We start from the raw sequence: 14,426 nt of genomic DNA, 5'->3' as shown, positions 1-14,426 counted from the left end.
GAAATGATGCACATGCTGTTTTCTTTGCAAATTTGCATCATAGGATTGTTTTTTGTTTTTCCTGCAGTATATAAAAATTGCTGTATCTCCAAAATAAAACTATGAAGACACTCAAAATAAATTTCCTGTTGTTGTAAACTATTTTTTGCAACTTTATTGTATTTAAAGTTTTGAGGGATAAACCTCTTTAATTTCTCCAAGTAGAAATATATGTAAACAAAACAAAAGCGATTTTCAATTTTTTTTGTAGTTTATTGCACTTTTTTGCAATTTATGTAATTACTATGGACTTAATGCATACATATTATTAAAATATGGGCTATAACAGTTGTATTGATGTAGCAACTTGAAATGCTCCCACAAATGGCACTACAGCATGTAAAAAAAAATAATATAAGCTCTGGTGGACTTGGTTCTATAGTAGGTCTTAAAGGGTTAAATAAATATCGTCAAATAATCGTGATCTCAATTTCAGTGAAAATAATCGTGATTATCATTTTTGCCATAATCGAGCAGCCCTACTCCATCACACGCGTCCAAGTACTCCACAGCGTGGCTGGCAAGAAAGGGTATAAAAGAAGAAAAACTAATGACATGGTCTCCTTGTTTACCTGATCTGAACCCCATTGAGAACCTGTGGTCCATCATCAAATGTGAGATTTACAAGGAGGGAAAACAGTACACCTCTCTGAACAGTGTCTGGGAGGCTGTGGTTGCTGCTGCACGCAATGTTGATGGTGAACAGATCAAAACACTGACAGAATCCATGGATGGCAGGCTTTTGAGTGTCCTTGCAAAGAAAGGTGGCTATATTGGTCGCTGATTTGTTTTTGTTTTGTTTTTGAATGTCAGAAATGTATATTTGTGAATGTGGAGATGTTATATTGGTTTCACTGGTAAAAATAAATAATTGAAATGGGTATATATTTGTTTTTTGTTACGTTGCCTAATAATTATGCACAGTAATAGTCACCTGCACACACAGATATCCCCCTAAAATAGCTAAAACTAAAAACAAACTAAAAACTACTTCCAAAAACATTCAACTCCAGGCCTGAAGGGCCGGTGTCCTGCAGGTTTTAGATATCCTCCTGGGTCAACACACCTGTATCAAATGATTAGTTCATTACCAGGCCTCTGGAGAACTTCAAGACATGTTGAGGAGGTAACTTAGTCATTTAAATAAGCAGTGTTGGATCAAGGACACATCTAATCCCTGCAGGACACCGGCCCTTGAGGCCTGGAGTTCTCCCAGCCCTGATCCAGGGCCTGCACAGAGGCCCATTATAAGATAACTATTTGGAACTGTTAACCATGTAAAGCTAATTTTAATAAAATTATGGAGCTGGGAATTAGCATAACAGGTCAATAAAATTCTGTGAATAAATTACACCTAAACAAAGTTCACAGTAGTTACTTAAAATGTTAGAGGCAGAAGAAAAAGAGGCGACATCATTTACAGGTTAATGAGCTGAATACACACCGGACAAACTGACTCTGTGTCCTTACCTGCTGTGGGCCTTGTAGTCTCTGCTGCAGCTGCAGGCGCAGTTGGTTCGGTGGCAGCCTGACCGGATTGCCCATCCCCTGTGGTCTGGTCATGCCTGGCCTCAGTCCCATGCCCGTCCCACCGGGGAAGGCCCCTCGAGGGGCTCCGAACCCCAGACCCTGCGCCCCCACCGTGCCCAGCTCTGGAGGAAAAGGAGCTTGTGGAGCTGGTGTGAATTGGGAAGGGTAGGTGGGGAGTTTAGGGTCTATGGAAACTGGGGTGGCAGTGGGTTGCTGGGGTGGAAAACTTTGAGGTAAAGGGTCAAAGCAGCCACCCTACGAAGAGGGAAATAAAACAGGAAAAGGAAATCATTATGACGATGTTGTCTCGTAACCACCACAAAGTGTCCTTCAGTAAGATGGGGTAGGATTTTTCCAGTACTTTCTAGTCAAGTTGCTTTTTAAGTAATATGTTAGTATATCTATTTGGTCATTTAGAAGAGAAAATAAACATTCTGGAAAGTGAGAGCAATAACATACAAGATAATTATTGGACCTGGAGTTACTTGAGACCTGAAGTCTGAAATCTAACCATCTGTTCCCTTTATCACAACCCAGACTTATTGTTTATATCATAAAGGCCTTTGCAACAGTTTCACACCATGGTGGTGCTGCGGTTAGCTCTGCTGTCTCACAGAAAGAACGTCTCAAATGTCCGGGGCAACTGGGTTTCCACAGTGTAGTGATATATAAACAAAGCACTATAAGAATCTCTACTCCCAGGCAAAAAACAATGAAACAGCACTATTATTTACACGTAGATACTCATAAAAGTATTCAATTTTATACACTAACTAAAATGCAAAAACGTTAATAAAACCAAAGTGGACCAAATGAAGTCTTTAAGGCACATTAAGTCAGCAATGTAGTTATTAAAGGTGAAGCAGAGACAGAAGCAACTGCAAAGCTACACTTTCAAAAGACTTTGGCATCACAGCAGTCACCAAACAGACGCAGAAGTATGATGTAAACAAACCAAAGTTCTTGTAGACAGTTTATCTGGAACACCAGTCCGCATTAATGCTAGCATTAAGTAAATGAATGGCTATGACTAAAGACAAACTTAGCTCAACCCTTGGACCACATGATACGATCACAGTTACATGATGACAGAGGACTCCAAAGCCACACTTTGTTCCTCATTGTTTACTTCACTGTTCAACTGCCAGTACTGCTGCTGTTATCGCCTCGCTCCAGGTACAGCTTGCACGTCAGTCCATTACACAAAAATCAATCTACACATGTCATTTCCACAGCGTACACCTATAGTCACTTGCACTTACAGAGCAATTACTTTCTATCAGCGATTTGGCTCCGCCCAAAAAAACACATCATCACCTGTTTTCCTGGTTTGGAAAAGCAAGTCTGACATCGAACCATAATCATTTTCAGCCATTGAAACAACGTCGCTGCCACAGCGATGTTGATGTTTTTGAAACACTGAAATATTTTAATTCCATTTAAATCGTATCTGATGTGTTACCTGAGTGTTACAAAGAACTGAAAGAAGCATAAAAGCCAGAGATCGCCTGTGATTATTTGGCAGATTATTTGCTTTTAAACAAGCCAAAATAAACTAAACGACTGCGGTTAGAAGAGTTGAACAGAAGTAAAGGTAAACATTATAAACTAATTGAATCACCTTGTGTTTTACTTGAATGCCGTCCAGGAGTTTTATTTATATTTCTTGTGCCAAATCCTTGTGGATGGCACAAAAAAACAGATCAGAGGCCAGCAGAGGCTGCCAGCGCTTCAGCTGAGCAACTGTTTTGAATGTTTTGATTAATTATAGCAACATCGTAAAATTAATGATCATGCACTGGTCTTAAAATTAATCTTGTAAAGCCTTTGCAGGGCTTAAAGTCCAGTCTGCTGGTCAAAGTGTCCAACAGCAAAAGCTAAAGTGCTTTGTTAATATGTTTGTAGTATAAAAGCACTCAGAGTTCAGTAAGCCTTTCCACTGTCTTACAAGCTTTATGACCTACTCACCTGTATCAGTTTGTCGATACCCAGGGCTTTGTCAAGCTCAGCCAGTTCGCTTTCATCTGTCCCACTGAGGAAGTTAACCAGCTGCTCTAATAGAGCCTTCTCATCGTTCCGGGCTTCAGGTGTGGTTGGAGGGCCAAGCACTTCATCCAGCGTACAGGGCACACACTGCCTGCTCAAAAAGACAAAACACCGTCTTTCCCACGCTCCTCTCTGGGCTGTGAAGAAGCAGCTTAGACTTATAAAATCAGACTTACTCTTGTGGTGATGCCAAAGGAGCCTGCAAAGGAGTTCCCAGACCATCAAATGTCAGGGTGTCAGCCAGAGCCAGAGGCTGAAACTGGGAATCACCCGCATCCATCTTGGTTTGACCTGAAAGGGAAATTCATACACTAAGGCTTGTGGAAGAAAAATGTTTATGAACAACAGCATGCATCTTTAGGTTTAAAGTGCTCTGTGCAACTTTTTTCATATATTAGATGCCTTCTACTTCCCTTTGTTCAAACAAACAAACAAACAAACACACTTTCTACTTCCACCATCAACAGGTAACAAGATATATATGGAAGTTACATACTTCATTTAATCTTGGTAAAATCTTTACCACGCAGCCATGACGTAGCATTATATTGCCCCCTTCTCAAGTAGAGTGAAAAAATTGATCATATATAAATTTCTATCTATCTATCTATCTATCTATCTATCTATCTATCTATGGCCTGATTTATATGTCAGGCCCATGATAGTTTGGAATCTGGCCTTCTCGTTAAATTTGTTACCGTCTGGTTGTAGCTGTGGACTGTGCAGTTCATCCACATGCTAAACCAAAAAGACTGACTTTCAATCACTTACACAGCTGCTACAAGCTACACTGTTTGCTAACACAGAAAGCAAGAAAGACAGTTGATGCTCAGCAATTTCAACTGAGATGGGAAGCCTGCAGAGTGGCATAGTCCAATTATAATTTATGCTGTCATTACAAAGTTTGTTGTTTCACTAAATTTCTTTTTAATAGCAGAATTTAGTTCTGACTACACAGGGTAAACAAACTGTGGCTGCAGTACACTTATTTACCAGTGGTTGAGGTGAAAGGGTTCATAACTTCGGCCTCTGGAAATGGACTGCTGTCTATGGGGGTCTGGAAGGGGTCTCCTTGTCCCGGTTGTTGGCTTGGAGTGGCGGGATTGCAGAACTCAAATGAAGACTGACTCTGAAGGCTGCAGCCAGAGGGCGGTCTGCCATCACTGAGCCCTGCAACACAAACACAAGGACACTGCGAAAATCACTTGAAGTATTTCATGAGGAAAGAAATACTTTATGTATCCCATAATATAAAATACTAATAATATCTGGCAGATATATTTTATTCTAGGAGGTGATATCATGTGCTATGAAATATTTCCAACATCTGTCGCTGTGGGAGATGAGCTCAAACGTGCTGCGCTGCCTGTCCAGTTAGCCGTGCAGAGGGTTGTCAGGACTAATAACGATGGATAACAGTTTGCTCAGTGACCACCTCTCCACCACAGCCTTGAAAGTATCCAACTTTCAGCCAATCACTGATCATTTTATTCAGTCAGTGTCACCAGATCAGACCACAGCCCAATTACAGTGTGTTCGCTATATGTGAGTGAAAGAAAATCTCCAACATTTTGCTGCACTCAGTGCGGATCTCAGCTTCCCTAGGAAACAGAGCCTGCTCATCCCCAAATTTGAATATAGCCTCTATGTTGGTCTTCCAGTTCAGTCTGGACTATCGTTGTATACACCTCCACCACATGAACATCCTGAGTGTGCAGCCACCTCTTTCCTTCTGAAGTTCATCCCCATCTCTCTGATCTTATTCACATTCAGAAGCAGACCAATCCACAAACTCATCCACTAGTGCTCTATACTCCTCCTCCTGCCCATCACTAATGCATCCAACCATGCAGACCCAGAGTTGTACTGAAAGCCTAGCTATGACAAAATGCATCCATTTATTTTCAAGCAATTTTGGGAGATTTGTCCTTTGACATGCAGGACAAAGAAGGACGTAATCCACTTCAGACATGCTCTTGCTACTGGAAAATGAATATATCCAGTAGGAAGAGAAGGTAACCAATCTTAATGTGACAAGCATTATACAGTTAAAAATGTAAAAAAAAAAAAAAAAATCCAAGCTTGGTAAAGAAGTGTGAGATACTCTTGAGATACAAGAGTAAGTACTGTTTGACTCTTTAGCCATTGTGGTTCTCTTTTCTAATGTTTTATAAATTTTGCTTACAGCTTTCTGTTCCTCATGACATTTTCTATCCATGTCAAAAGCAATTAGACTCTTGACTATTCAAATTGAGCTTCTGTCTGAATTAGGTAAGCACACTGCCAGGATAGAGCATGCAGCACACTGAATGTGTGACAACCCACTTGCTATTGGTAAATCAACTGAACTATTTGCTGTGCTATTCCCGCTTTGACACAATTCAACAGCATATGGAATTCATATTTGGGATTTGGAAGATTAAAGACCGGCTACTGTCCGATCCTTTTTCTCCTGTCAGGTGATATTTAGAAAGATTCACGTGTGAAAACAGCTGAGGAAACCTTTAGACGTTTTCTCTGCAGTGTGACAAGAAGTAGAGTAAGAGTTTGGTTACATGGCTCCTGGAAGCCACTAGAGGGCATTAAGAATATAAAAATGCCGGTGAATGAACTCTGGATCATACCATTACTACTACCATCAATACAATAATAACAATAACAATTATTTTGAATCCAATCAATTTAAATACTATCCAATAACGCTTAAAGAACAAAATTAGTAACTATTATAACAAACAATCTGATATTTGAATGAAATCAAGGATTTATTCATCACGAGCTGAAACAGTACCTCTGTTAGGAGTGCCAGGAGGCTCTCTCTTCACATTTACATTGCGGGGAGTGCTGGCCTCGCCGGGTTGGAGCTGAGTGGGTGACTGCAGTTTGAGCTGGGGGGAAGGGGAGTGAAGCTGAGGCGATGGGGACTGCAACTGTGGGAGGGACTGAGGCTGAGACAGGGGTGACTGGAGCTGAGGCACAGGGGACTGGAGCGTAGCTGGGGGCTGGGGACCCGGAGACTGAAGTTGAGGGCCTCCTCCGGGGTTTGGTGTATCCTCACTGCCCTGTTTGGCCCCAGCTGGGCCTCTGAAGCCAGGCAGCATCTGGGAGAGAGGGTCCATATCAACAGATACACTAGAAATCTACAGGCAAGAAACAAATGAAAAAGAAATGCAAATAAAAGGTGTTAAAAATAAAGTATTAAAAGATAATTGGGGAAAAAGGGGGAAGTGGGCGTTGGGAAAACTTCAAAGACTACAGCTGGTAGCTGAACCCACAGTGGAGACAAAGTCCAAGAAAATAAACATGCAACTCGGTTTACAACGGCTGTCCTGCAACTGGCAACACAGGATCAAAGCTCAGAGGAAAATTTCGAGGCTTGACTGAGAAAGATCCTTTTTAACGCCGTGTCACGCAAGCATGATTGAAAATAAGTCCTCGTTTAGGGTGGGAAGATTAACATTACTGGGTCATTACAGTTGCGCGTTATGACTGTCTGATTGGTCGAAGCTGGACAGAGTTCATCAGCGTCTGTTGCTTTTGACACTTGGATCACTTACCGATCAGTTTAGGTTGTTGAAAGGTGTTTTCTGTAATCTGGGTTAATCTGACTGGTATTTTCTGTTTTGGCTATAGGGACCACAAAATACACCTCGTATCAGCAGACGAGTAAAATCCCTATTTTTCTTACTTTTACCAGTTCATTAGTTTTACTTCCTAAACCTGGCTGCTCTAATGGCGTTTTACCTCATTATTTTCTGTCGCAGTCTCATTTTAAAGCGTTATTTTATTGGTCTGATGATGCAGTGGCGATCTGAAACAAGTTCTCATTAAGCTGTAGTTGAAATCCCACTCTGAAGGCCTTCTGTTTTATTACTTTACACAAATGTTAAATGCCCAATTTTCAAAAATTAACACAATATCAACAGCTGTACCATGGAGTCTCGGCTGTCTTTGCGGCTGTCTCTGCGGTTTTCTCCGACAGGGCTCGATTTGGGGCTGGACACTCCTCCAAGTTTGGTTGCACCTCCTGCGCCAACCGTTGACCCTGTACAGGTCACTCCCTCCCCACCAGCTTTCTTCTCTACCTTAATTCTCACTGTCTGAAGGCTCAGAGCAGATGGAGGTGGCAGGTCGTCCAAGTCCTTCAAAAACAAAAAGGTTTCAGCCAGGTGCCAAACATCAGGAAGTCAAATACAATGTAGTATACAGTAAAGAATAAATGTTCATCATAAATTAACGGACTTAAGCACTGCTTGCATTTACCTGAAATTTAAATATACGAAAATGTAATAATACAGAGAACCCTAAATGTAAGGTTTGAATATTAATGATATCAAAATATGAGCTAATTATTATGTTTAATTTTCACCTTTTCATAGAGTGACTGCATCCGAACACATAGTTTACAGAAGAATGTATGTTTGTATGGGATATTAAAGACCATCTTAAATTATAATATATTTGACTTTTAAAATTAAAACAATCCAACCATTAAAAAAGACCAAATATTATATTAGTATATTTTTATACTGCATTGTGTTTCCTTTAAATTTTATTCCAGAAAAAGAAGCTAAAGTTCTCTTTCATAGCATTCGTTTGTGTCCACTATGGGAACGCCTCCTGCGTGACCTCATCAGAAGCTCAAATACCATTACGCCAGCCCTTACAGCAAAAAGATTTTTGCCTGGGATACACACCCCGTGTGTGCGGCATGCCTGGGCTTATCTCACGCTCAGGCTGCCTTGACACCCGCACGAGACTGTATCCACTGCGCGGCTTTCCCACGCAAACTACTCCGCCGCATGCTAGCTCGCCAGGCTAACCTGTCGGGTGGCGACCCTTTGCTGTGTGAGGCTGCTGCGGTGCCCGATGATTTGGCCGCAACGCCAGGGCCGAGCTGGGTAGAGGCAGACCCTCAGCCCATCGCGACCGCTTTCCCGTCGCTGGAGGCACACGGAGATCGTGAGTTTTTCCCCGATGCTGGAGTCACCTGGGGAGATGCCAACGAGGACGGAGATGAGTCGGCTGATTCAGAGCTCCTGCTGTCTGACGATGGCGAGGAGGAAGATTCCAACCTCCTTGGCTAGCATCAGCTGGGCTGCAAAGCCCTTGGCTACCGGCGAGGTTGAAAAACCGACACCGCCGTCTCCCCTGGATCTCGACATGCAGGACATGTGCAAGCGCGCAGCCGCCAGGCTCAACATCCCGTGGCCCGCCATACAAACAGAGGATGTAAAGTCTCGTTTTGACGGCGAGCCCACCCGCTCAGCGCTGGGTGGGCTCGCAGGGACTGGACCCTCACCGAGACGGCCACCGTCACGTGAGAGTCTCTGCAGACTGTTCACTCGCTCTCCGCGAGTGGAAGAGGCCAGGTTTCTTGTCTCAGGGCGTTGCCATGGGGGCAGTTTCAGCCAGGAAGGCGATTTCCACAGATGCCCCTCTTTCGGGCTGGGGGGCCACCCACGAGGGCAGAACAGTGAATGGGGCCCTCACATGCGCTCCACCCACATAAACTGTCTGGAACTGCTGGCGGTTCACCTGTCGCTAAAACACTTTCTCCCTTGGCTGAGAGGTCATCATGTTTTAGTGAGGTCGGACAATTCCACCGTTGTGGCCTACATCAACAGACAGGGGGTCTGGGGTCCCCCAAGTTACACACACTAGCACACAGACTGATAGTCTGGAGCAGTGTCCACCTGCTGTCACTGAGAGCAACTCACGTGCCGGGGATCTTGAACTTTGGAGCAGATCTTCTCTCCAGGGGAAACCCGCTGTATGGGGACTGGAAGCTTCACCCAGAGGTGGTGAAGCAGATCTGGCTGTGATTCGGTCAGGCGACCGTGGACGTTTATGCATCCAGTGAGAATGCTCAGTGTCCCCTGTTTTACTCGCTGCATGATCAGAGAGCTCCACTCGGGGTGGATGCTCTAGCTCACGAGTGGCCGAGAACCCTCCTCTATGCTTTTCCCCCAGTGGCCCTCATTTCTCCAACTCTGGCCACAGTGAGGGAGAGAAGTCACTATATGATCCTGATAGCCCCGCACTGGCCAGGGAAACACTGGCTGGCCGAGATTTTTCAGCAGCTGTGCGGCCCACCTTGGCTGTTACCACTACGCAGAGACCTCCTGTCTCAGGCACAGGGGGAAATATTCCACCCCCACCCAGAGAGGCTAGCTCTATGGGCTTGGCCCGTGAGTGGTTTAACCTGAACACGGTGGGGCTCCCTCATAGTGAATTACAGGCCACCCCTTTTCAGTGCTCTGTGGCTGTGATTCTGTCATTTCTTCAGGCCCTGATTGATAAGGGTGAAGCCTTCTCCACCATCAAGGTGTATTTGGCAGCAATTTCAGCCTGCCATATTGGTTTTGAGGGAAAGACTGTTGGCCAGCATCCCTTAATATGCCGTTTCATGAAGGGTGCACGGCGTAAATTGCCTACGTCTAGGCTGTTGGCTCCATCGTGGGACCTTCCCACAGTATTGGCTGCGCTCTCCTGTTGCCCATTTGAACCCCTGGAACAGGTTGAGTTGAAATTTCTGTCCTTGAAGACAGCTCTTTTAATTGCTTTAGCTTCTGCTAAACGTGTGGGAGAGATACACGCTCTCTCAGTGCATCAGTCATGCATTCAGTTCTCCTCGGATAATACGAGGGTCAGTATGCGGCTCACCCTGCCTTTGTCCCAAAGGTTGTCGGCACATGTTCCCCTATAGAACTGCCGGCCTTTTGCCCACCGCATTTCTCCTCAGTGGAGCAACAGCAGCTGCATACCTTGTGTCCAGTCCGTGCTCTGCGCATTTACATGGACCGAACCCAGAGTGTCAGACAAAGTGACCAGCTGTTCGTGTCCTGGGCTAAACCACATATGGGAAAGCCTGTGTCTAAACAGCGCCTCTCCCATTGGATAGTAGGAGCAATTGCCCTGGCCTATACTAGCAGGGGCCTTCAGCCCCCTGCTGGCTTACGTGCGCATTCCACTAGAGGTCTGGCAACCTCATGGGCTCTCTTTAGGGGAGTTTCTATTCAGGAGGTGTGTGCAGCTGCATGCTGGACCTCACCTCATACATTTGCTAGGTTTTACAGGTTAGATGTGACAGCACCTAACCTAGCACATTCAGTCCTCAGTGCAGGTTCTTCCCGGGTGGGGGCCTCTCCCCTGTGAAGTGCTGTTGGGGACGGTTGTCTTCTTAACAGGCATGTCTGGCAATCCGGGAGTCAGTATTTCTCCCATAGTGAGACACGAAATGAATGCTATGAAAGAGAACTTAAGGTTATGTATATAACCCCGGTTCTCTGAGTAGCATGAGTGAGTGTCTCACCAGACCGCCCTCCTTGCTATGGAAGCGAGGAAGTGGTGGGCTTGTTTTGAATGACATCTGACGCTATGTCAGCCTATTATATAGGGAGGCACTGGCCCCTCCTGACATGGGCGTCACCTAGCCAGCCTGTAAGGGCTGGCGTAATGGTATTTGAGCTTCTGATGAGGTCACGCAGGAGGCGTTCCCATAGTGAGACACTCACTCATGCTACTCAGAGAACCGGGGTTATATACATAACCTTAAGTTTCCTTTTATAGTATTTGCAATGCCCTATATTCTAGACTTCCATTGCAATAAGTGAAAATGATTAACTATTATTTCAGATGCTGTTCTGGTTCTGATTCTCATCTTTTGGGTTGAGTAGGGATGTGTTTGTAGACTGTTATTTTTTTTAGTTTTTGTTTTATGTGGCAGCAGAAAGGAAACAAATGTGAATATCAGATTAGAAATAAATACAGTATAGAAGGCAATTACTAATACTTTCAGGCTCACGTGCAGCCCTGCACTCCAATACAGCTGGAATTGTGTGGCTTTTGGATCTCTTATAGTCATAACCCTACTTAGGTAAAACTATCATAGTTTGGACCTAAAATACAAAGTATCTAAAATAAAATCAGTATATATATTCTAATACTGGATCATTGTAATTGATTCCAAATTGTCTATATAATTTTTATTTTGCTGCTGTACACTGCTGGGCAGCTTTATCTAGAACAATCGTTTAGTGCAGTTGCTTGTAACTAAAGCTTTAAAATAAATGGTTTTAAGTACAAAGTGCAATATTTGTATCCAAAATGTGCTGATTTTAAGCATAAAGTAGCAAAACACAGAAGTAATATTAAATAAATAACATTATTAAATTGTACTTCATTAAGCATTTCACCAGTGGTCGTGTCCGGGCTCTTGTCCACTGTAAGATTAACAGTAATCTAATAACATAAGACTGGCAGTGGGGCACAAGGAGAACCGGTCTTCCATATGTGGTGTGGTGGGAAAGGAATTTAGAAAGAAAAAAAGCTTTGGGCTTCCATATTATACCTTTTCATCTGTACCCAGGAGAAAACGAAGCAACTGGTGGTCCTGTGGCTCTCTCGAGTCGCTCTTGGGAGGTCCTGCACCCAGCGCCGGACTGGCAGGTGGCTCCTTCTTGATCTCAACTTCAGTTTTGTTTATTCCTTCCTCACTGGTGGTGGAGGCATCATTGGGACTACTGTCCTGAAGCAGCCGGTGGAGGATCTTGTGTCTTTCAGTGAGACTGCTGTGGGAGGCAGGGCACTGAGGGGCAGGAGCAGGGTTAGGTGGATGAGGTGAGGAGGTGCAGTGGATGCTGTTGCTGTTGTTGTTAGAGTCAGCTCCTGTCCCATTGCTATCCAGGAGCTGATTGAGTCTGGGGTTACCCAGCTGTGAGGCAGAAGAAAGGGGGACTTTAACAGAGTCCTCTCCCCCTTCTTCACCTCCATCTGAGGGTTTTGTTGACGGAGGTCGAATAGAGGAGCCGGTGGGTGTACTGGCTTGTCTCTGAAGGACCGGAGAGGACAGGGAGAAAGACCCTGTTGACCCACCGCTTGCGCTACTGTTGCCATCACCACTAGACTGCTGCCTGTTGAGGCTTCCTCCACTGCTTAGAGCCCCAGCTGGGGAATGGAGGCCAGGTGTGGAGGGAGAGAAGGGGTTCCCTGGTACCCGAGGGCTCCCACCTAACCCAGGACTGGCCCGTGGCATCCTGGGCGACATAAAAGAGGTAGGGGTTGCTGTAAGTGGGCTGCTCAAAGGAGAGGGGCTGTTGACCTGCTGGGGACAATTCGTCCGATTGGGTGTCAGGTAGCCTGTCGGCGTGGCTGGATTATGTCCGTGGGAAGAGGCATTGCTGTTGTTGGTGTGAAGGCCCGCGGTGGCGAGACTTGAGCCTTGGGTTGAATTACTGCTGGGGGGGAGGGAAGGGGAGCGGGAGGGAATTTGGGCGATACCGCTGAGGGTTGGTGGAAGGCTGGGGTTAGTGTTTTCCTGAGAGCTAGCAGTGTTGTGTTCCCTGGGAAAAGAAAAAACAAAGGAAAATTAAAGATGTCAACCACATCTTTATATCACGTCCACAAACACCCCATTTTCTATCAGTGTCTGCCTTATCCAGGCTTCAAGCGTCATCCAGGCTTCTCTGTCTGCTGCTCTTTAAATTCTCCCCGTAATCAATAAAGTGAAAAAAACATTAAACATTCATTATCTCCATTACAAGCTTTAAGAATGAAAATCCATATCAGAACACTTGTCGTAGCACTTTTTGTTTGCTGATGATTAAAAAACTTCTGTTAACAATCAATAAGTCAAACTGCACCTTGCATGGAAGAGAAAACATCAAATAAAATGTAATAAAATGGCCAATCAGTACATTACTGAAATTCCCAGAGGAACCCACCCGAGGGATTAGTAAAGTTTCATCTAATCTAATTAAGACAATATCAATTAAATATGAGGAACAAAAAATTATAATAAAATAAACTAGAATAATCAATAAACTCTAGTGAGAAAAGGAAATTCTGAAGAATTCAGTTACAACAAGCCAAAACAACAACCTTACTGGGTTTCCACACTTTTCCTTGAATTCAAGCACTTTTCAAGATATCCCAGCACCTTATGGCTGTGGCAAGTTACTCTCTCAGTTCTTCGGCACATTCAATGAGTCTGCCATAAATGATCAAATTACTGTGTAAGGCGCACATTCATCTGAAAAGTATCACTGACCCATTTTACCATAAAAGCAGTTTAATTACACTTTAACGCAGCTGGTAGAACTTCAGAGAAAGTCAGAGCATTTTTAAAATCCTTGAAAATACCAGCATCATCTGCAACATCCCCCAAAAAGACCATAACTGGGAAACTAACATGCATGGGACTCTGCAGGTGCATGCTGTGCACACTTCAGTGGATGAAAATTCATTTTACTCTGAGATACCACTTGTTACTGACACAAAGTGAAGTAAATTACTATCATAACATCTACACTAAGGCTAACTTCTGAAACTGGATAATTAATTCTGACCATGGAAGTACAAAGTTTTAAAATCTTTGACCTTTTACATGTGGTTGTCAAACATCACTTTATCCACTAATAAATAAGATTAGGCTCAGTTGCAGTCATCTCCTCTGTGTGTGTGTGTGTGTGTGTGTGTGTGTGTGTGTGTTCAGTCACAGTACCTGTCAATAGTGTGAATGCCCATAATGAAGGGCTGTACATCAGGGTTGGGGGGGCAGCAGAACTTGCAGCGGGTCTGAGCACTAAGCGGAGTGCCATCACTCAGAGTGAAATGGTACAGCGGGCTGATTGCGGTCCCATGTGTCATCACTGTTGAGAATGAAAGAGAAATAAAGGATTTAGGCCTAAAAAGGTCATTCTGAGGCAGACATCTGTGTTATAAGACGAGGTGACAGATGATGCTCCACCTCGGCTTTAGCCTGCTGCTTAAACGTGCTTTAGATTTACCGCATCCATTTCTGATAAGCT

General features: G+C 44.1%; 1 protein-coding gene across 3 annotated transcripts in view; it reads right to left on the bottom strand.

The window, feature by feature from the left end:
- The window catches only part of ncoa1 (nuclear receptor coactivator 1), a 94,939-nt gene that overhangs the window by 13,301 nt on the left and 67,212 nt on the right, over positions 1-14,426 (bottom strand). For 2 of the 3 annotated variants that reach the window (XM_085373420.1, XM_085373419.1), the window contains 8 exons: positions 14,120-14,267; positions 11,969-12,959; positions 7,548-7,757; positions 6,407-6,755; positions 4,609-4,785; positions 3,792-3,906; positions 3,538-3,706; positions 1,510-1,824 (listed from right to left, as the gene is read on the bottom strand). In XM_085373420.1, the coding sequence (XP_085229546.1) occupies positions 1,510-1,824; positions 3,538-3,706; positions 3,792-3,906; positions 4,609-4,785; positions 6,407-6,755; positions 7,548-7,757; positions 11,969-12,959; positions 14,120-14,267 (2,474 nt within the window). The remainder of the gene's footprint in view (positions 1-1,509; positions 1,825-3,537; positions 3,707-3,791; positions 3,907-4,608; positions 4,786-6,406; positions 6,756-7,547; positions 7,758-11,968; positions 12,960-14,119; positions 14,268-14,426) is intronic. The other variant, XM_085373421.1, reaches the window with a different exon arrangement.

This window comes from Diplotaxodon limnothrissa, linkage group LG15 (genome assembly GCF_057381915.1).
Source record: "Diplotaxodon limnothrissa isolate DT_005_m linkage group LG15, D_limnothrissa_male_GT1.1, whole genome shotgun sequence".
NCBI classification, from domain to species: domain Eukaryota; kingdom Metazoa; phylum Chordata; class Actinopteri; order Cichliformes; family Cichlidae; genus Diplotaxodon; species Diplotaxodon limnothrissa.
Note: the sequence above shows the minus strand (reverse complement) of the source record. Positions and strands in the feature narration are given on the sequence as shown.